General features: G+C 40.7%; 1 protein-coding gene across 2 annotated transcripts; it reads right to left on the bottom strand.

The window, feature by feature from the left end:
* Positions 1–33: 33 nt before the first annotated feature.
* kctd5b (potassium channel tetramerization domain containing 5b) lies at positions 34–26509 on the bottom strand. 2 transcript variants are annotated; one of them, XM_036132039.1, is made up of 7 exons: positions 26135–26509; positions 12004–12112; positions 11838–11929; positions 9885–9980; positions 9547–9651; positions 5341–5466; positions 34–422 (listed from the first exon to the last, which is right to left on the bottom strand). In XM_036132039.1, exons 1-7 carry the CDS (start codon positions 26357–26359, stop codon positions 393–395), a joined length of 783 nt encoding a protein of 260 aa, XP_035987932.1. In that variant the 5' UTR covers positions 26360–26509; the 3' UTR covers positions 34–392. The 2 variants fall into 2 exon arrangements, with proteins under 2 accessions (XP_035987932.1, XP_012718453.1); XM_012862999.3 differs by lacking the exon at positions 9547–9651 and having other exon boundaries at positions 26135–26502.
* Between the last annotated feature and the right edge of the window lie 58 nt (positions 26510–26567).

Genomic DNA, 26567 nt, shown 5'->3' with positions numbered 1-26567 from the left:
TTGAACGATATAAACTCATTAGATGACCCTGAGTGACTCGTTGGCCCAATATGATGACGGCCACGTCTTTATAGCATAAAACATTAGATTACAATTCCTCACTTGCAGATAAGAAATAAAAATACTTGCCGCTAATTAAAAAAAAAAAAAAAAAAAAAAAAAAAAAAAAGGTCCAGTTTAAATGTACAGGCACGAATTGTCAGTAAACAGACTTATTTACATCGAGAAATAAAAATAAAAAATGTGGAGGGAAGACAAATAAATGCACACACACCCCAATCTCACCCCCCCCTCCTTCCCGCCCCTCCCAACTCTCCATTGTGCTCAGCGCTCCTCCTCAGGTACGACACGTCGGCATCACAACACCTGGAGCTCCTAATACTGAGTCCTCCTCACATCCGGGAGCCCCGCTCCTGCAGAATCTGGAAACAAGCAAAGAAACACGGAAATTACCGAGACTGAAGATGAAGCCGGAATCTGCCTGATCGTCATTTTCCTGATCCAATAAACATCACAGGGTTCGCTTGAAAACTTGCTGCTTTTAAAACATCTTAAAGATCTTACTAGATTTTTTTATGCCGTAGCTTTTAACCAAAATGTACAGTTGAGAAAAAGTTTAATATTTGTGCCACTCGTGACAGAAAGTGACGGTTATATAAATTATAGAATTGTTTTATTGTTATTGAAATCTTATGATTAGAATTTGTATTTATCTTGACATTAATAAATCAATTAACGATTATCGATTAATAAATCCAATTAACGATGCATGAAAACCCACAAAACTGCCAGGATTGTTATTTCTGTGCATTTTCTCCACTGTTGGTTCATGCAGAGCATCTATAAATTCAAAAATATAATTAAATGCAGTTCAGTGATAAAAAAAAACGATATAAATTTAATTGAATAATTGCGGTTATAGGACGACCGATACATTGTCTGGCCGATATTTTGGGCCAATATTTTTGTTTTTCTCGTGTATCGGCATTAGGGCTGTGCATAAAAATTGATACAAAGATTAATATCAACCTTTTTAAAAATGTTTAATATCGATTTTCTGGCTTTCAGTATCGATATACCTCCCAACCCCTAGGGGGCGTTATCACAGCGCGCCATTACTGTTCACAGCGAGGAAGTGAGACAAATTTGCTGAACGGCTGACAGGATTTTAGAAGCTCCTTCGTCCCTAAAATCAGACGTTTGGGACATTTTTGGTTTCTGTGAAACGTTAAATGCTTTGAACCAAATGCACTTTGTTTTCCTATTAAAATATCAGTGTCCAATAAATTATACATAAATATGATATTTGGCTGGTTTTGTTGATTGAATGATTTTAAGCATTAATTTAAAAGTAATAAATATCGATCTTGGAGTCAAATCAAATCACGCTTGGAATGGTATCGTGAGCTACGTATCGAGAATCGGCTCATCCTACATGAAAGCCCGCCTTACTCGCCATTGGCTGATGCATTCACCGATCTATTAGCAGACATTTCATTTTTATTTGTTGCCTTGCTGTTTATTCTCAAATATTCTCAATATATCATTTGCACTACAAAGGCCTCCTGCTGCTACATAAACTGCACAAACATTAAGTGTTAAGCTTGTTTTTATTGTTATAAATTTAAAGGCTCTACACTGTTTGATATCCTTTGTTGATGTTTTAATAAATGTTTCTTGGTAAAAAATACGCTATAATAAAAGTCTCAATTTAAACAATGTGCATAACTTGCATTGGTTGATTGTTCTGACATTCTGTCACAGAAATACCGAAAAATCTACAAGAAGTCACAATATAATCACAATAAACTTTAAAGTCCTTATCGCCCACTTCTAACACAGAGTGAAATATTTTAATGGTATAATTTTGAAATATTAAACAGAGACATTGAATTGTGGGTTTTTAATCATCTTTGAGCCATAATCATCAAAATCACAGGAAATAAAGGCCTGAAATATTCCACTCCATGTGTGTTTGAAGCTGTATATTAGTTCAACTCTTTGAAATGTGGGACATAAAGCGTGGGAAAGTGTAATTCTTCTACTCTGAGGCGTATCTGTGCTGCCAGTGTAATAGAAAGCAACATTTTCTGGGCTGACTTCTAGCTCTCCAGATAAACAGCAGCTCTACCCCATTTAGGCCACGCTTTCCTGCCCATGCTTCTCTCAGGGGGCTGGAATCACAAGTGCAGCCGCTTAAGATCCAGCAGCCTCCATTAACCGAGGCTGCAAGCACGTCAATAATTATCGGGCCGGGAAACAAACGGAGCCCTTCCCTCTGGTCTCACAAGCTGCATTTCCATCCAATTCTAACGTTTAAAACATCACAAAAAAACACAAAAATGCGCATCAGACGTGTTTCCTTCTACTGGTTCGTAGCGAATTAACTGGAAGACTAGGGCTGCGCATAAAAATCGATACAAAAATTAATATTGATGTTTTTAAAAATTATTTAATATCGATATTCATGCTTTCAATATCGATATACCTCCCAACCCCTAGGGGGCGTTATTACAGCCGTTACTGTTCACAGGATTTTAGAAGCGCCTTCGTCCCTAAAAATCAAACGTTTGGGACATTTTTGGTTTCTGTGATACGTTAAATGCTTTGAACCAAATGCACTTTGTTTTCCTGTTAATATATCAGTTCAATAAACTGAACATAAATATAATATTTGGCTGGTTTTGTTGATTGAACGACTTTGAGCATTAATTTGAAAGTAATTAATATCGATATTAGCTGACAGAAGAACCACAGCGTGACGTTGTCATACGTTGACGTTGTCAGTAATAAACAGGAAGTAGATGTTGCCAACTAACCATCAGTGATGAAATGAAGCTTTAATAAATGTGTGTTTTTTTTCTTCTTTTTTTTAAACGGATGAGACTTAGGCTATGTTCACACTGCAGGGAATGTGAACCAAATCCGATCTTTTCACCCCCCAGAAAATCCAATCTGTGCAACTTCCAGACTGTAAGGCACATTTAAAATCCTTAAATCTTCTCAAAAATTGACGGTGTGTCTTATCTATGATCACCGTTCTGTTTACTGACTGATTCTAGGTGGTGCAATGCGCTCAAAAATCTGTTAAAATGTGTAAATACGACTTTGGTTAAACAAAGCCGGTCCGCTCAATGGATATAAGGAGCATTACGGTACACTGTGTCACAACCTGAGGACCCCTGAGCTCTCTACCAGACTGCCTGACTGTAATGTCTAAACTAGAAGTGCATTCATGTAAGGCAGCCTGGAGTACGCGCTAGCAAAAATAAACTTAGTAAGTTAATTCAATGTAAAAGTTTATTTTGGCCTTATGTTAGATACATAAGGCTGAAAAATCTGGTACCTTACTTCGTCTTGCTATGATGTGGTCTTTATTTTATCGACTCCTATTGCTTATCAGGTTTTTAATAACAACAAGGAGAGATGCCGGTGGGTATCCTCGTTTTTGTTTTTTTAAACTAAACTTTATTGAACACTTCTAGAAACAGTTCACTGTTACTTCTGTAAACAGGGCGCTGCTGTGTGACGTCCTGTTATCTGCTGATCCGGGTCGCTTTGCAGTCTAGAACCATTCAGACAGAAGTCTGATGGCGGTCGCATTTAACAGTAGTATGAACGGCCACCTCAAACAAATCTGATTTCAACAATAAATAAATAATAATTTAAAAAATAATAAAAATTGGAATTTAGCATCACACGCCTCAACGTCTCTTCGTGTGTTGTTGCTTCCAGTCATGTTTTCATGCGTTATGGGGACATCCGAGAAGACGACGGCAGCAGAAACAGCTGATCGGTCATGTGACGTAAACGTTCGCTACGTCGGAACTGATCCAACAAATATTTCCACCTCCTCTTTAACAGATTTACTGATTTTCGAAAAAGTCATAAACCACCTCAAGAGAGCGTAACAACGTTTCTTTGCAAAATTTAGTGAGCTAATTAGAATTTTCCTGTTTCCATCAACCCTTTCTAATGCGATACTCCAAAAATGCGCATTAAAGGCATACTATGCAACATTTTTCAGTTAATTAATGTGTTCCATACCGTTTTGGATGATTAAATGAGTCATTTCAGGTCGAACAAAGGTTTTCTCGGCCGCCCTGGTGGTCTGTGGGGGAAATACCGCACTTGCAATTGCAAGAGCTCTCGGCCCGCACACACAGAAGTCTCGCTTTACGGCGAGAACTCCATGTGTTTTTGCCCTGCCATTCACTATATGCACGCGCGAAAGCAACAACAAAGAACCGCGTGTTAACGTCAAATAAACATGCAAGCATATCGAGTTTTATTATTATTATTATTATTTTTTTTTTTTATGTTGGCGAGACGCTACCGTGGCGGCCGCGGCGAGGCGGCTGCGGCTTGGCGAGGCGGCGGCGGTAGCGTCTCGCCAACATAAAAAAAAAATATAATAATAATAATAAAACTGGCGAGGCGGCCGCGGCTTGGCAAGGCGGCGACGGCGGCCGCCTCGCCAAGATAGCGCTGCAGGAAGCTTGATGTTCATACCTTCACTGTGTTAGTCATTGTTTGCCGTTTTTTCCACTTTTCGTTGCGTTCGCCTGTCAGCTAAGCTCAAAACAACCAAAGCGCCTGGCATGACGGAGAAACCAGAACAGCTGAGCATCTTTATGACAGTGCACTTTTACTTTCGCCCTCTGGGGGGAGCCTTGCTGGAAAATCAACCCCGGTTGCATAGTATACCTTTAAAAAAAACCCGATGGAAACGCGACTACGGGGAGCTTCACCTGGAAGCAGTTTGGCTGAAAGACGGCTAATTTCCAGGCCGCATTCGGTCACTTTGCATAAATGGAGGATTTTAATCTCGCCCGAACCGGAAACCTCAGCTCAGACTAATCAGAGTTGCTAATTTTATGATCTGTGTCTCGGTCCGGAGCAACGTGGGGCAGCGCAGAAGAAGAACCAGGAAGGCGTCTAGTAAAAATAAAGGAAACAAATGAAGGTGTCAGAAAACGGAAAACGAGGTGGAAGTTAAAACTAAGGAAAGAAATGACGTGAAAATAATAACAGGTTTGAATTGATTCTGGTTTTTATCTTAAATAGGTCCAGGATGCGCTGCTCAGAGCTGTTAAAAAACATAAATAAATAATTAAATGCTCATATCCACAGGATATGTGTCTTCAGATGTTATTTCTAGTTCAAAAGGTTTGTCACACATTTCTCTTTCCTGGATTACAAACTTTTCCAGATGTCAGGTTTTATTTTAAGGGGACCCGGTGGATTGAGGCGCATCGTTTCTCACTCCGGGAGTTAAACATCCAGCACAGACCAACCCCCCATCGGTGTTTGCTGCAGGCAGACTGTCCTCACGCTTACCTTGGCCTTCTCGCTGGGCTCGCTGTTGGTCCCGTACGACTGATTGTGTAGCTCCTTGGAGACGACGCACAGGAACTCGGCTTGGTCTTCGTTTCCGTAGTTGTAAGAGGAGCCGATACTGACGAGCTAGGAGGACACGAGGGAGGAAAGAAAAACAACAAAAAAACGTTTTAGGAGCTGGGTTTAGATGAGAAAAGTGGAAGCAACAAGATGGAAGACCAAAAACATGGAGAAGAAGCAGAGAACAACTTCAGGGATCTGTTATGTTCATTAAATCCAACAATTTAGCCTGGACCAAGAATAAATGTCCGGTTTAAAGTTTCCAGGCTTCTGCATTCACTAGAAACACATGAATGGGCCGGAACCTTGCAAAAATACCCGTTGAACCAGTTTTTCTCCATTTTGTCCCGGTACCACCACAAACTTCCATGTATATCATGTGATCGGCCGAAACTGCTTGAAATTTAAAAATAAAAATCGAATTTGTATCCTGACACGGCTTCCATGTCCCCGCAGAATAATGCTGTCGCCTCCTTGCTTCACGCGGATGCATCAAGCATAAATCAGACTTAAGGCCGTTTGCTCACTTGTATTCAAATTAACGTTAAGGTTAGAAGATCAGGTGTATCCTCAGAGGTATTCTGTTATAGCTGTGCGTGCAGACAGATGTGGCATTCTGGCAGATGTTTGTGTCTAATCTCTCGCCACAGTGCTGTGTTAGCTTCACATAAAATGTCGGCACATTTCCGGTGTTTTTTTTGTTGTTGCATGTTTCTGTGGCAGTGTCACAGCGCCACCAATGGGCCCGGCATACCAACTACAACGATTTCAGTGGTGCCGTGCGCGTCCTCTAATGCAGACGCACATATTTTTCTCAGAGACAGCAAGCTCAATTGGTGGCAGCGGCAGCTCGTAAAGGCACTTCCGGTGGCAGGTCGGGCTGCCACCGCGTAGTACCGGCAGCTGCCACTAGGCGGCCAGATCGGCTCCCATGTTTGCTGCTGCCGTTTTGGGGGGCTGCCAGAGCCGGTTTTCGGCAAATGACTTAGAAATTTTGATATTATTGCTTAAAAAAAACTGTGTGAAACCTTTCATAAAGTCACTTTTACTTGATGGAACGAAGTAGTTCGTCTGCCAATAAGTGGCCAGTGGCAGCTGCCACTGATGAAGTGAACTTCTTTCCATCAAGTCAATGTTACTTTATTAAAGGTTTCATACAGTTTATTAAGCAATAACATCATTTCAAAACATCTAATCTACATAAGGGGCAATATAACTAAGCTATTGGCTGAAAACCAGCTTTGGCGTCGGCCCAAACCGCGGCAGTAGACGTGGGAGCCGATCTGGCAGCCCGACCTGCCGCTGCCACCACTTGAGCTCGGCCTTGTTGTTTTTTCTTAACTGTTTATGAAAATCTAGCGCATTTGTCTACGGGTGGACACCATTTCCTAAATAAGAGGAAAAACTATCAAATATGACTGATAGTTGAGATTTTCCTTCAACTCTACAATTATAAATTGCTTCGCCACAAACGTTAGGGATGCACTGATAGGAAAATTTGGGCCGATACCTCATATTGATATTGCTGTTATGGTCCATAACCAATAATTACACAAACATTATGTATCTCCATCTCTCTCTATATATAAAATTGCATAATTTTCTGCTGTTTCGACTGTGAAAAAGCAACAACCATGTCGACATCACTAATCTGCTTCAGTTAACCTCTCCCAGTCCTCCACCGCATCGCTATCATGTCACATGACCAAACAAATACCGTCCAGAAACACAAACAAGATTGAAATAAACATTCGTTATTAACGTCAGCCCAGTTTCACTTATTGCCGATACGTCAAAAGATGACTAGCATTGGCCGACACCGACGTTGGTGCTGATATATCGTGCATCTCTTACTAAAACACATTAAAAGGTGGCGGTTGAGTGAAAAAGTTCAAAGGGTATAAATACTGCAGCAAGTTACTGCTGGGGCTCAAGAGAAGTGATGCAAAATACTTTTAGATTTAAAGCGATATTTACTAATCGGCTCACAAACATCGGCCCAGTGCTTCTGAATCACATCTAAAAAGGTCTGGCGCTCACGTTACTTTTACCTAATAATATTACATCAAATAGTGGTTTAGGATTCAGAAATAAAACACGAAATCGTCAATGACTCACAAAAAAAAAAAAAAAAAACAACAACAAAGAAACAGACCAGCATTCAGGAGACAAAAACAGCTACGATCAGTGCAGAACTGCTGAGGGAACAGAGGTGCAGGGATTTAAGCAAAAACATGCTGGTTGAAAATGTTTTCACGGCCCTGGAAGTACAAAGGTTTGAAAACTGCAGCCAAGAAGCCAGATTTCTCCACTGCTACAAGGGAGGGCCACTTTAAGCAATTATCCTATTAATGAATACTTCCTTTTTATATTTATATATAAAAAATATATATTTCTCTTCGACAGAAATTACAGAGCTTGGGGGTTAAATGTTGTTCCTACATGGTCACATCATTAGAAATCTGCATCACAACTACAGGCTGAGGCTCCATATCTCCAGGATTTTTTTTCTTTTTTACATGCTCAACAATAAACTAAAGATGATACAAATGTAGTCAGATTTTTGTAGGAAACTTATCTGAAAGTCATGTTATATTACCTTAGTGGAAGAAAGACATTTAATTTCTGTCATTTTTTTGCAGGTTAATTGTCAGGGACCGCAAACGATCGTCCAGAGGGCCACAAAACGACCGCTGTACCCTACAAAATAAATCTACCACCTGTTCTTAGCCGTCCCAGTCATGAAAAAAAAAACACACAACGGCTAACAGAATCACGTGTGCACCTCGACTCACGGAGAAGCACAAGGACAGAAAAACAACGGCAGCTCCCGCCGTGGCTGAAGTGTTGTGCAGACGTCCCGCCTGTACCCAGGTGTGCATGTTCAGACACGCATCGCCTCATTACGCCCTGCTGCCACATACTTGTTGTCGTGAAGCAGACTCGCCGACGTTAGGGATCCACACAGAAAAAAAAAAAAGAAAGGAGCGGATATTCCCTACTAGCTACCACTTGTAACACAGAAGGAATCCCGTTAGAGCAGGGGTGTCAAACTCATTTTGGTTTAGGGGCCGCATTCAGCTTAATCTGAGCTCAAGAGGGCCACACGAGTAAACTCATTGCAAGATTAAATAGAACTAATAAAAGTGGACTTGTTGTTGATTTTTATATTAAATTAAATATATTATAAATAACCTCAGCGTTTTTAAGAAAAGTATGTGCAATTTCAACAATACTTTTACTCAGTTAAACATTTACTTGTGCATTATGCATAAGAACTGATCACAGTGATTATACAAAGTTGAAAAACATTTATTCACATTTTTGGAACTTAAAAACACTGTCCCGCATGACAAAATACATCAAACAGATAAAAATTAAGAAATTATTTACATTTTTCCACACCTGAAGCTTAATCTGCTAATTAAAACACAGCAATATAGGAACTGCATATTTTCAATTAAACGAAGTACATGTTTTTTTCATTAATTGTTTTATCATTCTCTTCCTTTTATCTCCTCTTTCTTTCACCTTTTGTTTTTTTTTCTTCTTGTTCTTCCTTTCCTCTCCTACTTTCCCATTGTAGTGTCCATATCATTTGAGATATTCCCCGTATGAATCATACGCGGGCCGTATGTTTGACACCCCTGCGTTAGAGGAAAAGCTCCTCTCCAGAAGACTCTCTGGTTTCTGATCCGACCAGAATTTCTGCTCTGATCGCCGTCACATTTAAAAACATCACGTACACTGGAGCTGCTCAAACAGGCCCTTTCTCATTAAAAAATATAAAAAAAAGTTCCCCCCATATCACCCGGGTTAGCTTTGGCTAAATTAAATCAACTCAGAGCTGAGAAGTTATAACGACACGATAATAATGAGGGAATAAAATCACAGACAGGAACAGAGGTGAGGGGGTTTCTCTTTGCCTCGTCGGTGAGCAAGCAGGACAGACGAACACTGAAAAGGAACCGGCTCCAGAAAACAGTCAACAGCTACGTGTCTACTTGGGACAAACGATGGCTAAGGGTGTGTGTGTGTGTGTGTGTGTGTGTGTGTGTGTGTGTGTGTGTGTGTGTGTGTGTGTGTGTGGACAACATGGGGGATCATGCAGTGACCGGCCCGTAAACACAAAGTTGTGGGACACACCTCTCCGCTGTTGTTTGGCAAAGCAGACTCCTCTCCCTTCACCTCCCTTGACACAATCAGCAGATACTCTGACTGGCGGGCCCGCCCGTAACCTATGCTGACAAGCTGCAACGACCAATCAGAGCACAGAGAGCATGCCCGGGTGGCGTATGCATGGAGAAAACAGGAACTACAGAAATGCTGTTTCAGCCCGTGTGTTTATCTGGTACTTTAAAAAACATCACGTTGCGGGTTGGACTTCCTGGGTCAACGTGAGCATAGCAGGGAGAGGGGGGGGGGGGGGGGGGGGGGTACATGACAGGAGGGCTGCTGCTCAGACCCGGCGGGGGGGTGGTTACCTGCTCGAACTTCCAGCCGTCTGACATGGTGGACACCATCTGCGTCAGCTCCTCCTCCTGGCACTGCAGCACCCGGTAAACATGCTTCACTGGAATCTGGAGGCAGACGTGGACACATGAGCGTCGGTTAGCAAGCCGCCATCTTGGTAGTCCCTCGCTGCAGTCAATTAGCTGCTGCGACGCCTCGCTAACACCGCAATAAGAACCTTAAATGTTACAGACTTAAAAATTCAGGTTTTATTGGGATTTTATCTGATAGAGCAACAAAAAAAAAATAATGTAAAATCGTGAAATGGGAGGAAAATGATAAATGGTTTAACTTTTTAAGTCTTTTGGGGTTTGTTTGCTACTTCAACAAGACGGGGAGCCTCTGAACATACGGCTGGACGATAATTCAATAACAATGAATATCGATTGATAGACGTATACCGATAAGAAAAAGTTCAATAGAACAACAGTTTTCCTTCATTTTGCATTCTAGCCTATAACGTAGGTTAATATTACATCATTACATCCTCCCAACCAATCACAACGCAGACCCAGGAGGCTCCGCCCCCTTCAACGAGTTCAGAGAGCACACATTCTTTTTTCTTTTTTATATAAAAAAAAGTTGGTTGAATAAAGGTTTGAGTTTGAATTCAGTGTTTGCTTTGCTTTGTTTTTTCTATGTCGTCTATCTGAATATGAATTTTTAAACCTAAATGCTACTTTGACTAGGCCACATGAATCTGCTCTGATCTAAACCATTAGATAATGTACCAGGCTGGATGTTCAGGCTGGTTCTCCTGCTGGAAGGAGAACCTCCACCTCAGTCTCAGGTTCTCCTCCCAGATGGTCCTGATTTATCTCCATCAGCTCTGACCTGCTCCCCTCAGCATGATGCTGCTTTCACCGTGCTTTACTGTGGGGATTGAGTCTTCAGCGAGTTGCAGTTTCTTAATTAGTCCATTTTTGTCTAATCTGACCAGAGCATCTTCTCCACGTGGCCCTCTGCATGGTTTGTGGCTAACTGCAGACTTCGGTTCCAATTACTCTTCCTATAAAGCCTTTCTTCACGCCACTCTTCCAAAAAAAGGTCAGATTAGTAAAAAGCACAAGTAATAACTGTGAGAAAACAGACGGCTCTGTATTCAACTCCGTCCCTCCATCTTCTAAACAACTCGGATCCATTTTCCCTTTCCCTGCTTTAGAAGTTGCTTTTAAGTTGAAAATGAAAGAATTAGAGTCATCTGTAATTGTTTTAATTGATTTTTTTAATTTATTCTTTTATGTACCTGTCATTTAATCTGAGGTATCTCTGTTTAATCTCTAACTTTGCTGCCTGTTGGCCAGGACTCCCTTGAAAAGGAGGTTTTTAATCTCAATGGGATTTTTTTTCCTGGTTAAATAAAAAAATAAACGTAGTTTTCTACCATCCAGAGGATTTTGCATGTAGGTCATAAATTTGTTCCTGAGAGGCGAGATGTTAGGAGTGCATGACAGCCAAGTCTTCCTTTACAGATGTGCCGATCTTTTTCCATTTTCAGACAACAGCGGTGATAAAAGCTTTGGATAATATTCAATAATTTACCCCTACTTTACAAACTCCCCCCCTGACCCGTCTGCCGGTTCTCCAATGTTCTCTAAACTCCGGTTTAATTATAAACAGGTTAACCGGATAACTTCTTAAGGTGACAGCTTCCACTAGCTTCCACTAGCATCCACTAGCAAAAGGGGGCTGAAAAATGCCTGCCACACTTTTCAGATTCCCATTTGCAATAAAATTTTAAAAGTAATATATCTTTTACCTTCCACTTCACAATTCTGTGCTGTGTTTGTGTTGTTTTGTCACATAAATGGCAACAGAACAGCGTCGTGTTCGTCGTAACGAGACCAGTGAGGAAAACTCATAAATAGTTTCTCAGAACACCAGGAGGGCGATAAATAACCGGGAGGCAGGTAAACACTGGATACCTGTGATGTTTTGCAGTCCCGTTCCCTGATCTTGTCCTTGATGAGTTTTATTAATGACGTGATGTTGTAGAACTCAGCTTCTTCCAGCACACCTAGAAGACAGAAATTAAGGCTTTTATCTGTGGGCGACACGCGTCCGTTCACCGCTGAGACATAGAGACGTTACCTTCCTCCGCCAAGTCCCTGTTGAGCACCAGTTTGCCGTGCCTCAGGTAGTTCAGCACAGGCCCAAAGTACGTGGGGTCTCTGTCGATGAGATAGGCACCGGTTTCATCCTGGAAGAGAACAAAGCCGGCTCAAACGGGACGATTCAGGGCTTAAAATCTACAGAAAAACCTCGGCCGACCCATTTAAGGCCGGTTCCTGCGCGGTGGAGACGCCACACGTGTGACCGCTGTGGGACGCCACTCCAGCACTCCCACAGGACCCCCGGGGTTCATCCCGATTCCTCCACAACCGCTGGGTGTTCCCCTATTTCTGGGCTGTGATTAGACGGCGCGCCTCTCAGGGGAGGGCGAGGAGAGCGAGTTAAAGCAATTAGAGCAGAAGAGAAAAGATTTGGAACAACAGCCGGATCCCCCAGAGGGCCGCGGGAGAAAGCACCTTGGTGTGCAACCATCAATTAGCCTGTTCTGCTCGCCTGGATGGCTCGCCTTTCATAAAAAGATTTAAACTGGGGTTTCATTACGAGCGTTTACTACAACGAGTCAGTCAGTGAGTGAAGCTGGCCATAAACTGTTCTGGTCAGTGACGGTTTCAAAGGACGGAGCGCGGACTAACAGCCGTCCACCTGCTGCTGCACACTGCAGGTCAGCTTGCTGAAGGAAACTCACATTTAACGTGAAATCAACACAATTAACCAGCTAATATCAGCTCGTTATACTCTGTGGTTCTGTCACCCAAAGCCTGAGAGCAGGAAGGCGAAATGTGGGTAAATATTTGGGAAATAAGAACATTCATTGGAAAACTACGGCTATATTTAGTGGCTGTTTGGTTCTAATTTCTGCTTCCAGATATACGGGTTAAGCGTTTATCCAGTAGAAACTTCACGGTAATAAAATCTCAAGGCTATAAAATATGATCTGCCGATTTTTACAGTTTTCATCGCGTTATCTCAGACATTCACTGCGTTTTATTTGGGTTTAGAGTAGGGCTGAACAATTAATCGCATTTTCAATATAATTGCGATTTAAAAAAAACGCAATTTCCAAATTGCAGAGTCTGCAATTTTTGGCTATGTAACAATCAGGGAATCAGACACGTCCATTAGGTGTTGGTAAAATGTTTAAAGTGGGTTTGCCTCCACATGGAAGCGAAGACAGTTGCAGCAGTGAGATAATCTAATTTTATTACTTGTTTTAGAGTTTATATAATCATACATAGCATTAAGTTCTGGTCAATCAGTTTATTACATAGACTTGCTTGTTGGTTGGACTTTATGTTCAACAAGGATTGATGTCCAAATCAACTAAAAGCTGTTCTCTTGAATAATATTCTGATTAATAGAAACATTAAAAATTCTTGTTTTAAATAGTCCTTGTTTACAAACATCTTTATTTAGAGGCAATTTTTGTTGCTTGTGGTTAACGCAGAGAAAAGTGAAAATTGCAATTTTGGTTGAAATATATCGTAGGCAGAACGCAATCATTTCTGAGTTTAGATGCTGTGGGTCTTTTAGCAACTAATCTGCACAGCGAGGAAACAAATTGATTTGTTGTTTGTATATGTTTAAAAAGACATGATAAATTAAACTGGGAAAAAATAAATAAATAAATAAATAAATCGCATTAAATCGCAATATTAAGAAAAAAAAAAAAAAATCGCAATTAGATATTCCAAAATCGTTCAGCCCTAGTTTAGAGACACAGACATCAGGGTCGAATACAGGATAAAACATTCAGGGTATTCAGTAGTTTTCAGGTTCTCACGGCGCAGAACGGTATCTGCAGGAAGTAGAGAGTTAATTAGCTATCTGGTCATGCTCCTCTTGTTGTTGAAGCCAGCTGACCAGCAGTGGGCAACAACAGGTCTACTGTATGCTCTGTGTTGATGGGGAAGTTTAGGGTCACTCCAGGACTGGCAGGATTAAAACGAATGGTTTATAGTTCATTTTCGTAGCTGGAGCGCCTCAACACCAGCGACTAGGCCATGCCTGCATCACATTATCATTTATTATTACAGTGATAATGGATTTTCTGTTTGACATTAAATAGGTTCAGCCTCTTTATCGACAAGACGGACACAGAAGCGTTGTTCAGAGGAACTTTCCCTGAAAAGCAGACGGACGTGAAAAAAGGAAACGCTGAATGATGCTACATGCTAAGCTAACGTAGCGTTGCTAAGCTAACGTTAGGTCTGGGCGAAATGGCTTAGAAATAAAATCTTACATCAGACTGATGTAGCTCTCTAGTTCTGCACGTTATCTTTAGACCAGTGCTTCTCAATTATTTTCTGTTACGCCCCCCCTAACAAGAAGAAAACTGTTCGCGCCCCCCACTCCCCACCATGACTATCCATCCCTGCATAACATTTTATCCTTATTAACATTAAAGAAAAAAAGAAAGACATATGGTCAAACTTTCAAAGAATAACTTTATTAAATCGTGTTTTAAGAAATTAAAAATAAATAAATCCTTGTTTAAACTGTAAACATGTTTGACCAACTAATTGCACCATTGCAAAATTAAATCAGATCAATAAATATTTAATAATTATAATAACTAATAAACTACAAAAACTAAAAAAATAATAACTAATATATATTCAGTTCAGCAACATTAACTCAGGAGCACAATATATAAAACACTTGAACCTACAAAACCAAAATGAATTAAACAATTTGTGCTCATTTTTTCTTTCTTTTTTTGATCAAAATGAGGAGGCAGTATCAGCTCCTCTGCTATGGTGTGGGGCTGCTGGCACTGCGCAATTTGGTACGCCACCTTATATGATGCTAACAGCGCTCGGTGGTTAACTGAAGTAGCCTTCACAAAGCGGGATGACTGTTGGCAATATTCAGCACGTTTTCGCTGAAAAAACTCTAGCGGCTTATTGGCGTGATTGGGGTGTAACGGATTTAGGTGACGCGCTAATTTATTTGGCTTCATGCTGTCTGCTGCGAGCATTTTTAGAGACCAAACACAGCGGTCTTTCCTCTTCTCCAACTGTAGTGACCGTGAAGCCAAGCGCTAAATACGCTTCGTCGTATTTCCTCGTCTTAGCTTTCGGGTGACTTTCTTTTGTCTCATTATCTTTGTCTCTCTCCGCTTTCCTTTTCATCCCTGTTAAAAACTTTTTCATGTTGGGGGTTGTTATGTTCAATAACGGAGACTATAGACAGAACGCAGACGGAGCTTTCTGTTGACTCAACACTGGTAACCAAGGCAAACCTGTAAGTCGTAAAATGTTGCACTGTCGCAAATGTGACAAAAGTAACAATGAGAGCGCCACTGCCCCTACTGTAGTGGATGCGCAATTACACTTTATACTAGTACGGCCAAAAAAAAAAAAAAAAAAAAAAAAAAAAAAAAAAAAAAAAAAAAAAAAAGCCTGTTCCCCAGGGTCACACGCGCCCCCCCAGGTATTGCACCGCGCCCCCCCTAGGGGGCGCGCCCCACCATTTGAGAAGCACTGCTTTAGACTAAAGGTAAGCAATCAAAAGGTAAATACTTCCTTATTAAGGATATTAACATTTATATTATTAGTGACATCTGGTATGCTGGTTTCTCTAAACGAAGGCTGAGTTTTCACCTACTTGCTCGTTTTGCCCTAATTAAGGAATTTAAAATGTGGGAAAATGGCATCCAGTATTTTTCTTAGTATCGGGATTGAGTTTTTAGATTTTTGCCTCAAAGTTATCAGGCGGTGTGAATATTTCATGGCTCTATGCTCGGGTTGAACAGCGCTGAAGTCTATTTCATTAAGATCCTGGGTCTGATTTAAAACATATTTCCCCAGTTTTCTGGCACATCTACATGTTTTAAAGGGTCCAATAAAGACAAAAGTGGGCCTTTTTGTTCTTGTTTAAAAAAGAGACACGGTGTAAAAATTTAGATCGACTCCTTTAAAAAGCAAACATTCATTTTTAATCATGTTTTCATTTTGATGCCGTCTTAGTGAAGCACTTTTTTTTATTATCTGTGAAAGTGAACCATTAATATGCCGTCAATTGTAGCGAGTCAAGTCCCAGAAAACTGTAATCTGTCATATTTAGCACTATTATCCAGAGATGAATTCAACTCAAAACCCATTAATCTTTCTAATAATGAGATAAAGTCCCAGAGCGTTGCCTTTTCTAATGACTCTTAAACCCCTCTAGGCGGACCGGCCTCATTTCCAAGTCCAACATGTCCCACTGGACACTATTCTGGTCTTCATGACAGTTTTTTAATATTTTACAGTCCCTGGAGTTGAACTGCGAGTACAGGTGGACCCACACTGACAACATACATCCAACCTGCACAGCTCCGCCGGTACCAGGCTGGTACCAGGTTAGTTTGGGCCTTCAAGCAGACAGCAAGCGCGACTCAACCTGCTCGTCTAATGCAAGTTAACGCAGTTTATTATAAGGGCAGGATTTCAAACAGCAGTGACTAAATCAGCTCTGCGTTAAAAAACAGAAAACAGCTGCAAAAACAGCGTGTTTTTAAGTCAGATTTCACCAAAGACAACCAACAACCAGGATGCAGAACGCAGAAAAGATCACATATAGTAAATTATTACACTGTACATGTTCATGGTTAATTTTACTAAATTTAGTAGTCTTTCTAAATCAAACAAGACCGCATCCTGAGCCATTTCTGTCTCTAGGCTCCCACTAAGCGACCGATACACACAGATCTTATTTTTTACGAGCTCGTACGCAGCGTCATGCTAACTGCTTGGCGGGAAGAAGTCTTCACAACGACCAGTTTTCTACGATCACGCTCACACTAAAAAGGAAAATGCCACCTAAATCCCATCTTTTTCACAGCAGTGTGAACAGAACGATTCTGATCTTTTCACCCCCCAAAAAGTCAGATTTGTGCCACTTCCATACGTGGTACTAATTCAGATTATTTTTCAAAGCGTCCGCTGTTTGGACGGTCATGTCGCATTTTATCCGTCTTTTACGTCCCTCTCTACACGTCAACAGTAGTAGCATTTAGACAAACTTTGTCATTTTGTATGCACAGAGTGCGTACAGAACGAAATTTAATTTGCAGACAGCTTGAGAATTTCAGTGAATTTCAGTGGATTCCAGAAAAAAGTAACGTAGCAGGATATAAAGTAACTTTGCAGAATAATAAAATAACTTTGCAGGATAGTAAAGTAACTTTGCCGGATAAAAAAAGTAGTTTTGCAGGACAGTTCCAGGATAAAGTGCACAGTGATTTCACAGTACAGCAATTGAGATGTAAACAATGCGGAGTCCAGTTTTAGCTTCAGCAGGTCAACAGTAGTAGCATTTAGCGCTCCATAAAAGTCGTTATTAGTGGCCTTACCTCGTCTTTACTACAATGTTTTTTTTAATATTGTAAGCTCCCATTGCGCAACAGCTTTCAAATAATGACAAGAAGAGATGCCGGCCGATATCTGCTTTTTTTTTTCTTTTCAAGTTTTTTTTTTTTAAACTTTATTGAACACTTCCAGAAACAATTACATTCACCATTACTTATGTAAACAGTGCGCTGCTCTGTGACGCCTCCTCCTGGTTTCTGCACATGCAGGTCGCGTTACAGTCTTGAACCGTTCAGACAGAACTATGATGGCGGGCGCATTTAATAGTAATATCAGCATAGAATCTGAATTGAGCATCTAGACGTGCAGTGTGAACATAGCCTCGGTGGCACTGAGCTGCTTTAAGGCAGCCGCGACGCGCCAACACCTGCAGCGCCACGCCCATTATGCGCCGTACTCACAGGTGTGGTGGGTGCTGCTGTGGGGAAACTTGGGAATTTGTCACAAGAAATTAAGCCAACAGGTGCGCTCGACTGTCAAGGGTAAAACGTCCGCAGGGCTCACATTATGAGCAGAGTTCATTCAGGAGTGCGGAGCCTTGAGTGTCTCCTAAGTCTTCGTAGGGCTGGACGATAATTCAACAACAATAAATATCGATCGATATCCTGACGTATATCGATGGTAGAAAAAAAAAAAGGGTCAATAAAAAGTTCATAAAAAGCTGTATTCTGAGACATTAAAGGAAAATTAAGAGGAAATAAAATGTTTGCAACTTTTCAAAAAGAACCAGCATTACCGTATGTTAATATTCCCCCCCGACAACATTTCTGTTTCCGCTAGCTGCAGCAGTTTGTTATTTTAAGAGTCATTCAACCCAAAAAATAAATATATAAATAAAACCTAAAATTGGATAAAGAAAAAAAAAAAAAAAAAAAAAAAAAAACACGCTCGGTGCAAAGTTTGATCTTAAACATCAAACTAAATTAATTTCTGTCCCATAAAGCCATGAGACCGTTGTGTAGTGATCCCAGAGCTGGGACGGGTTGGTAGGAGGTTCTGTTGAGCAGAATCCCGGTTTCACATCATTGTTGGCATTAGCGCTGCGTGATTTTAGGAAAACATGTGAGAAGCGTTACTTTTGGTTAATGTTGCAACAATCATATGACTTGTGATGAATTCACAGTTAAAAACCGCTTTAGATTCGCAGCAAACAGACTCCAGACGATGAACATCACGTCCAGCAAAGGGAATAAAACCCATAATAAAAAGGGAATAAAACCCATTTCAGTTAAAAAAAAGGGAGAAAAGTTGCTTCCTGTCAACATCTGCCGTTTGAAGCAGCTCAGTGACTTTATCATCGTACACCTGCTTCCCTCCTGAAACATTTCATGCTGCAACAAACAAGTATCACCAAAAATATGATGAATATAAACAGCCTGAAAGCTTAATAACTCAATTCTTGCCTTTATTGCGCTGATAACTGATCCTCCTCAAATAAATATTACCAAGACTAAAAGAGATTTAAGGCAGAACTGCCTCAGGACTTCTATGTCTGAAAGTTTCCAATAATAATAATAATAATAATAATAATAATGCTGCACATTAATGATGCGGATCAGGACTTTAACAAAGCAGCTGTGTTCCTTAAAATACTCTCATGCTAGGGTTGAGGGATAAATAGATTAATTAGAATTTGCAACTCTTTTTAGATTTAATTTTGGAGAATCAAGTTGTTTTTCTTATCATCACTCTCCACTATATCGGTCCCTAAAGTGGAAATTATTGTAGTAGCAGCAGCATTGTTGAATATATGTTTAGGAAAATATAATGTCAAAATAAACCAAAGAGAAAAGCTTTTTACCCAATTTACCCATTTATGGATTTACTTCTTTTTATAAGTTGGTGTGAAATTACACAACTGAAGTGAAGCCTGTTCTTAGACGTGTTATACAGCTAGCAGCAAACATTTAGTGTTATATTTTCTTTATTTACTAAGGTGGGGCCGCCATCTTGTTTTATAAACATGTTTTAAAGCTCGTCAAATGTTGCACTTTGAATTCTGGTAAATTCATCCATGAGATTATTGAAATAAAAGTACAATTTTGATCATCTGGCCTTTTAAAGATGCTTTTTTATGCATGTTTTAGGTGGAGTGATTAATCAGATAAAGATGAACTAAAACAGGCGAGAGCAACCAGGAGCAATCGCAGAACCACCAGGGATTAAACGGACCATAAACTGGAAGATGCTGGAACACCAAACCTCAGAGCCAAAGGTTTCACATCTCCAGGAACCAGAAGGCTTTCACAGAGAGAGAAGACCAGAATAATGATTGGATGAGTCAAAGGTTTGATAATCCTGCTTATATAATAGGTCATTCATTTATTATGAAATATCAGGTGTTTTCTGGCTCTATATTTCCAACCTGGAAGAAAGACGGCTGCTTTCACTGCGACGTCGCCTCTGGATAAAGTTTCCACTCTGGGTTCGTTTCTTTCTACTGAGTTCTTCCTCTTCTCCTCATAAATATGAACACGGTTCGCTTCATGCGACTTTCCACCATGTTTAAAGTCTACGGTGAGAGCAGCGGAGCTACAAAGAGCGGCTAACACCACGCTAACCGCTAAGCTAACTGCTAAGCTAACCGCTAAGCTAACTGCTAAGCTAACCGCTAACCTAGCCGCTAGACTAACCGGATAAATAAACACTAAGATAAGATAAGATAGTCTTTATTGATCTCACAATGGAGAAATTCACTCGTCACATCGGCTCATACAAGAAGGTGCAGAGTAGGGAAGGTGCATTAAGTTATATACAGTGAATCTTCATATATACAATGGATCAGAAAGAATACCAAAAAAAAAAAAAAAAAAAAAAAAAGAAGAAGTGTTTTAGCCAGTATAACAAAAAGCATTTCTGATGGACCCTGATCAACCAGATGATCCAGATCCATCCCAGACTTTACTAAACCAATCCTCCTCCATTGAAAATGTTCATATAAAACAATAAAAAAGTTTCTGCTTAATGTTTGGTTTATTGTACTTAAAATGTCTTAATTGGGAGGAAAGTGGAGCCGACGTCAACCTCCTTGTTGCATGAAGCAACTTGGCGATTGAAGCCGATTCTGGTTCTAAATAAAAAGTGGAATCTAAAACGCAAACGGGCCTTTATCTCATTGTTTTATCGTTATTGCGAAAAATTTCTTATGATAAGAGTTTGGATTTTTCTTGACAGCGATAAATAGTGATGTCTGAAACCCCCCCAAAAGCTGCCAGTATTGTTATTTTCTGCTATTTTCTCCGCTGTTGGTTAATTGAGAGCATTGATAAATATCAATAAATTAAAATAATTAAATGCAGTAATAAATAACTTCTTTATGTAACCAGTCCTGATTAAACATATTTAAAATTTGGTTCTAATATATGTTACATTTTCAAATGTCTTTAAGGGACAGTATTTGTGGTCATTTTGTTGTAATTAACAGCCAATCACAGCCAAACGATTACCTGAAAAAGCTGTAAATAGTCTTTTGTGATAAAATGTAACGTCCACGCCTACCAGAGACGTACTTAATCCGTACCATGACTGTAAACCTGAGGCTGATGTGTGCGGTGGGACAATCGGGAGCTCGGCCATTAAAGTAGATTAACAACGCTGACTAACCTCGGTCGCTCTGTCTGACTAAGGCGTGCCGTTTGCTCCTCTTTACAAACATTTCCACACAATCAGCATTCACAGCCGGGTCCGAGCTCAGAAGACGTAGGCAAACAAAGCGAATAGGTGGGGCAGGGTGGGGGGGCTTTTTGCATGAACCTTATCATTCTCCGACAACAAGTGAGACATATCCTCCCACAGGAAAGAACTCTGTGACCACTGAGCCTGATTCAGGGAAACAGGGCGGGCCGCAGTAAACATGGCCGCTGATTAACGGTGACAAAAACAGGAGATGCAACCCAATTACAGCCAATCCAGGTCGGCGGGAACCAGAACCCACCCAACATGGCGTCCATTTGTCCTCACATTGAGGACATTTGGTCAGGGGCGCCGCCTGGGGAAACACACTGATCTCTATTATACACTGGAGTGCTGATTTTGCCGAAAAACTGAAGTCACTGGCCGCCATCTTGCTACTCCCTACTCTCACAGAATCTCATAGGATTTGGTTGCAACAACAAGCAGTTTTCTGGCTGTATGAAAACGTTTCACAGGTAATTCTACAGTCAGTGGATGTACTAACACTATTAACTACTAGGAAATTAGGTGCTGAAATATTTTACATGTTATTCATAAAAAAAAGAATAATAGATAGATAGATAGATAGATAGATAGATAGATAGATAGATAGATAGATAGATAGATAGATAGATAGATAGATAGATAGATAGATAGATAGATAGATAGATAGATAGATAGATAACATGCTAAATATTTCAGCACATGACTTTCTCAGTACTTGATAGTTTTAGTACATAAAAGTATATGGCATTTGACATTTTAAAAGTTTTAAGCCCCCCCTGAACTAGGGCGGAACAATTAATCGCATTTTCAATATAATCCAAATAGCAGAGTCTGCAATTTTTGGATATGTAACAATTAAGGAATTAGACACGTCCATTAGGTGTTGGTAAAATGTTTAAAGTGGGTTTGCCTCCACATGGAAGGGAAGACAGTTGCAGCAGTGAGATAATCTAATTTTATTACTTGTTTTAGAGTTTATATAATCATACATAGCATTAAGTACAGGTCAATCAGTTTAATACATAGACTTGCTTGTTGGTTGCACTTTATGTTCAACAAGGATTAATGTCCAATTAAATTAAAAGCTGTGCTCTTGAATAATATTCTGATCAATAGAAACATTAAAAGTTCATATTTAAAATAGTCCTTGTTTAAAAACATCTTTATTTAGAGGCCATTTTTGTTGCTTGTGGTTAATGCAGAGAAAAGTCAAAATTGCAATTTTGGTTGAAATATATTGTAGGCAGAGCGCATTCATTTCTGCTCTGAGTTTAGATGCTGTGGGTCTTTTAGCAACTAATCCGCACGGCAAGGAAAAAAATTGATTCGTTGTCTGCATATATTTCAAAACACACGATAAATTAAACTGGGGAAAAAATAAAAATAAATAAATAAATAAATTGCATTAAGTCGCAATATTAAGAAAAAAAAAAATCGTAATTAGATTATTTTTCAAAATCGTTCAGCCCTACCCTGAACATGAGAAAATCCTCGTTATTCGATGCTGTAGCGCACATATTCCCTGGTTACTGGGGGAAAATAGGGAGTACCAATATGGCGGCTGGTGGCTTCAAAGCGACTCGTTCTAACAGCGGCGATTAGCACTCCAGTGTATAATATAGCTCAGTGGGGAAACCCCGCGTCCTCGCCCCGGCAGAGAGGACGGGTTTTATTCTGGACACACGGGTCCAGGTTAAAAGCTGCTATGCTGACCAATCACAGGACAACAGCCGCCTGAGAGCGCTCGTAATCCACAGGCCAAAACGTCGCAGCCGGCGCAGCGATTTGGAGGAACCACCTGCAGCCGATAACCGGGAAGGTGTCATAGCTGTGGGGCTGAACGATTTTGGAAAATAATCTAATTGCGATTTTTTTTCTTAATATTGCGATTTAATGCAATTTTTTTTTTTTACAGTTTAATTCATCATGTCTTTTTAATCATATACAAACAACAAATCAATTTTTTTCCTTGCTGTGCAGATTAGTTGCATCTAAACTCAGAGCAGAAATGATTGCGTTCTGACTACAATATTTTTCAACCAAAATTGCAATTTTGACTTTTCTCTGCATTAACCACAAGCAACAAAAATGGCCTCTAAATAAAGATGTTTGTAAACAAGGACTATTTAAAACAAGAACTTTTAATGTTTCTATTAATCAGAATATTATTCAAGAGAACAGCTTTTAATTGATATGGACATCAATCCTTGTTGAACATAAAGTGCAACCAACAAGCAAGTCTATGTAATAAACTGATTGACCTGTACTTAATGCTATGTATGATTATATAAACTCTAAAACAAGTAATAAAATTAGATTATCTCACTGCTGCAACTGTCTTCCCTTCCATGTGGAGGCAAACCCACTTTAAACATTTTACCAACACCTAATGGACGCGTCTAATTCCCTGATTGTTACATAGCCAAAAATTGCAGACTCTGCGATTTGGAAATTGCGTTTTTTTAAATCGCGATTATATTGAAAATGCGATTAATTGTTCAGCCCTACATAGCTGTGGGTGTAAAGTTTCTGCAGATCAAAGGTGGGGCCGGTGGAGATCAGGATAACGTAATTTACCCACAGCGCTCTGCCGCAGCGTCCTGCTGAGCACTTACTGCCAGAAAACAGGGAGACGACGACGCCGCCGTTAAATATTTACGCCGCCTGCCACGACACGACGCAAAACGTGAATCCGCCAACAAACGGAGGAAGGACCTCCTCTGGGCAGCGGACGGGTACGAAGACGAAGAGACGGGGAAAGAGCAGGAACCCTTAGTGATGGACTGTGAAAAATTGATGCGGCTCTCACAGCAAAGTGAGCCTCGTTACGTCGGCCGTGACGGCCGGGTATCAATGCGGCGGGTTAATAATTTAACAGTTTGACTTCTCGGCTGTTACTTTCTCCCTGCTCGGCCCCCAAAGTGCAGAACAAGCTCCAGTCAGCGGCATGAATAATGCAGGTTTTCCTCAGGAGTCGTCCTGCAGCGCCTCAGCCTGCGTGACAGAGAAGCCAGCCGCTCGTCTCCTCTGCTGGGAAACGGAAAAGATTAAAAAAACGCTCAGCTCATCCTGCAGGTCTTTCATCCAATTCGATTACGGGACGCCCGGCTGCGAATAAGGCGAAAGCGACTTAAACCCGGACAGGAGTTGCAACTGATAGGACGGCCAGCAGTCGGCGGCGCCGCTGGCCCCAGACTGGAGGCGAGGGATTGAAGCGCACTGATCCATCACTCAGGGAGGATAAACAGACTGGGAAACCCCAAGCTGATTATTCAGAGATTAAGATATTTGCATTGAAATACCAGATGAGCCGTCATCTCGGCTTAGCGCGCTGGAGAGCAGGAGTGAAGATGAGGATAAGCAGGCAGATGACAAACGAGAACTCCCAGGGCAGGAATGAGGAGCGTAGCGGCAGACAGAACAATAAAATCTGAGCCTGGACGGCGATAAAAGGGCCTTAAAAACACGCCTTAAAAACACGCCGGCTGTTTAAACACCAGGACACCTCCGTCTCCACTCACCTAGCAATGATTTAGCTGCTCCTGAAGTGTAACTTTATAGTCTGATGTTAAAGTTAGGATCCGATTTGCAGCTTTATATTAGAGACTGGAACACAGGCTTTATTAGTTATTAAAAATCGACACTACCGCCACTTCAAAACCTAAAACCACCGTCAAGTTTCATCTAAACTCATTGGATGTTCCCTAGAAAAGTCATTTATGATTTATAAAACTGTTTAATTAGTGAAAAGTCTAAATAAAACCCTTTTGAGTCATTTTTTTTTTTAGATAACTTGATAAAACGGAGGGAGCTGGTCTCCTTAAAATCGTTTAAAAGAAAAATTAAATGACAGAGATGCTGTCACATTAACATGTAGTTTTAACTGATTATTTTAAGTTATATTGTAAAATCTGTAGCTTCTGACATTTGATACTTTCACTGGTCGCTGGTAAAAGACTTTTTTAACCTCAATGAGACTTTTCCTAGTTAATTAACATAAATAAATAATTTCTAAAAGGTTTCATCTTTATACCTGGACAATATTTTTACTGTAATTCAATAACATTTAAAAACCTTAATGAAATCGTTTAAATTTAGATACATTTTAAGATTTCTTTAGGGTGATCTTAAATTTTAAAAAAATACCTTAAATTTTACACTTTTAGAACTCAAAATGTTTAATAATCCTGTCCACACTTCAGGCTGAACCTCTCCGGAGGGATTAAAGTCCTGTTGTCACAAATCAAGTACAAGCATCAACAATAAAAAAAATGCATGTTTCATAAAATACGTAATAAAGGCAAAATAACCTTGTACAGGTTTGGCCATCCTACATATTTTAAAATATAAAAATGAAGCAGATTAAAAGCAATCCAGATTTGTCGAAAGATGTGAAATAAACCCTTGGAATATGATGCTGATTTCCCTACAGAGCAAAAAAAATCCCAAAAAAGCTTTTTATTACTCAATATGGCAACTTTAACGTTATTCATAGGAGTCCAGAATATTCCCTTCATTTCCAAAGATGAGTGGAAATCCAGCCTAAAAAGTCCAGCTGCTTCACTAATTTCTCCAAAGAGACTAAAATCTTAAAAATCGAGTTAAACTGTGCAGATTAGATATAATCTAGGGGTAAAAAACGAGGCCAGATTATCCTGTCACTGTTTGACAACTAGATGCGATGCAACGCCTTCAGCTGGAGGAAACTTTTAACTGTCCACACTTTCTTTTCTTTTTTTTTTTTTAAGAAAAGAGACAAAAAAATAAACCGAATTTAACCAGAAACAGCGACGCAATTTGAACAGCGAGAATTTCAAATCGAATATTTAGCAAAAAGCAAAACCCGGAAACTTTTAGGAGGCAAAAAGAGACAAAGAGCGAGCTAGCAGCATTATGTCATGTGGTGACTGTCGGAATCTAGCTAGCGGGCTAACGCTAGCTAGCATCGACATTTCCCCGGAGCTTCATCCGTTAAAATCTAAACCTGAGCGCGCGGAGAGGCGCAAATCCTCCCGGAAACCGCGATAAAAACCTCCGCAGTCAACGCGGGGGAGAACGAGTGCAGAACAGCCGGCTGTGGCACCCCAGCCCCGGGTTAGCCCCGCTAGCTTAGCGCGTACCTTGTCGGAGTCGAGCTCGGGATCAGCCTGGCTCAGTCTGAACAGAAATGATTTGGGATCTCGACACAGCGTCTGCCTCGTCGTCAGAAAATACGTCCCGCCGACATTTAACCGGATCCACTTGGAGGCTCCGACCGCCGCCGCGTTCCTGTCCCCCGGAGAAGAAGAATGGGCCGGACACCTCCGGTGGAGGGAGCCGCTGGTCTCGGAGCTGTTCTCTGCCATCCCTCGCCTCTCCTCGCCTCGCCTCGCCTCCTCCGCCCTCTCTGCGGCTCGGCTCTGGTCGAGCGGCTGACGGGAAATATCGACGCTGCCGCAGCCTCCGACAGGGAGTCCACGGGTGGGTGCTGGCTGGCTGCACGGCCCACGGCCACTCCTACTCGGCTGCTGCTACACAGGAATTATCACAGATTAAAAATAAATAAATAAATAA

Source organism: Fundulus heteroclitus, unplaced genomic scaffold (genome assembly GCF_011125445.2).
Source record: "Fundulus heteroclitus isolate FHET01 unplaced genomic scaffold, MU-UCD_Fhet_4.1 scaffold_47, whole genome shotgun sequence".
In the NCBI taxonomy this organism is placed as follows: domain Eukaryota; kingdom Metazoa; phylum Chordata; class Actinopteri; order Cyprinodontiformes; family Fundulidae; genus Fundulus; species Fundulus heteroclitus.
Note: the sequence above shows the minus strand (reverse complement) of the source record. Positions and strands in the feature narration are given on the sequence as shown.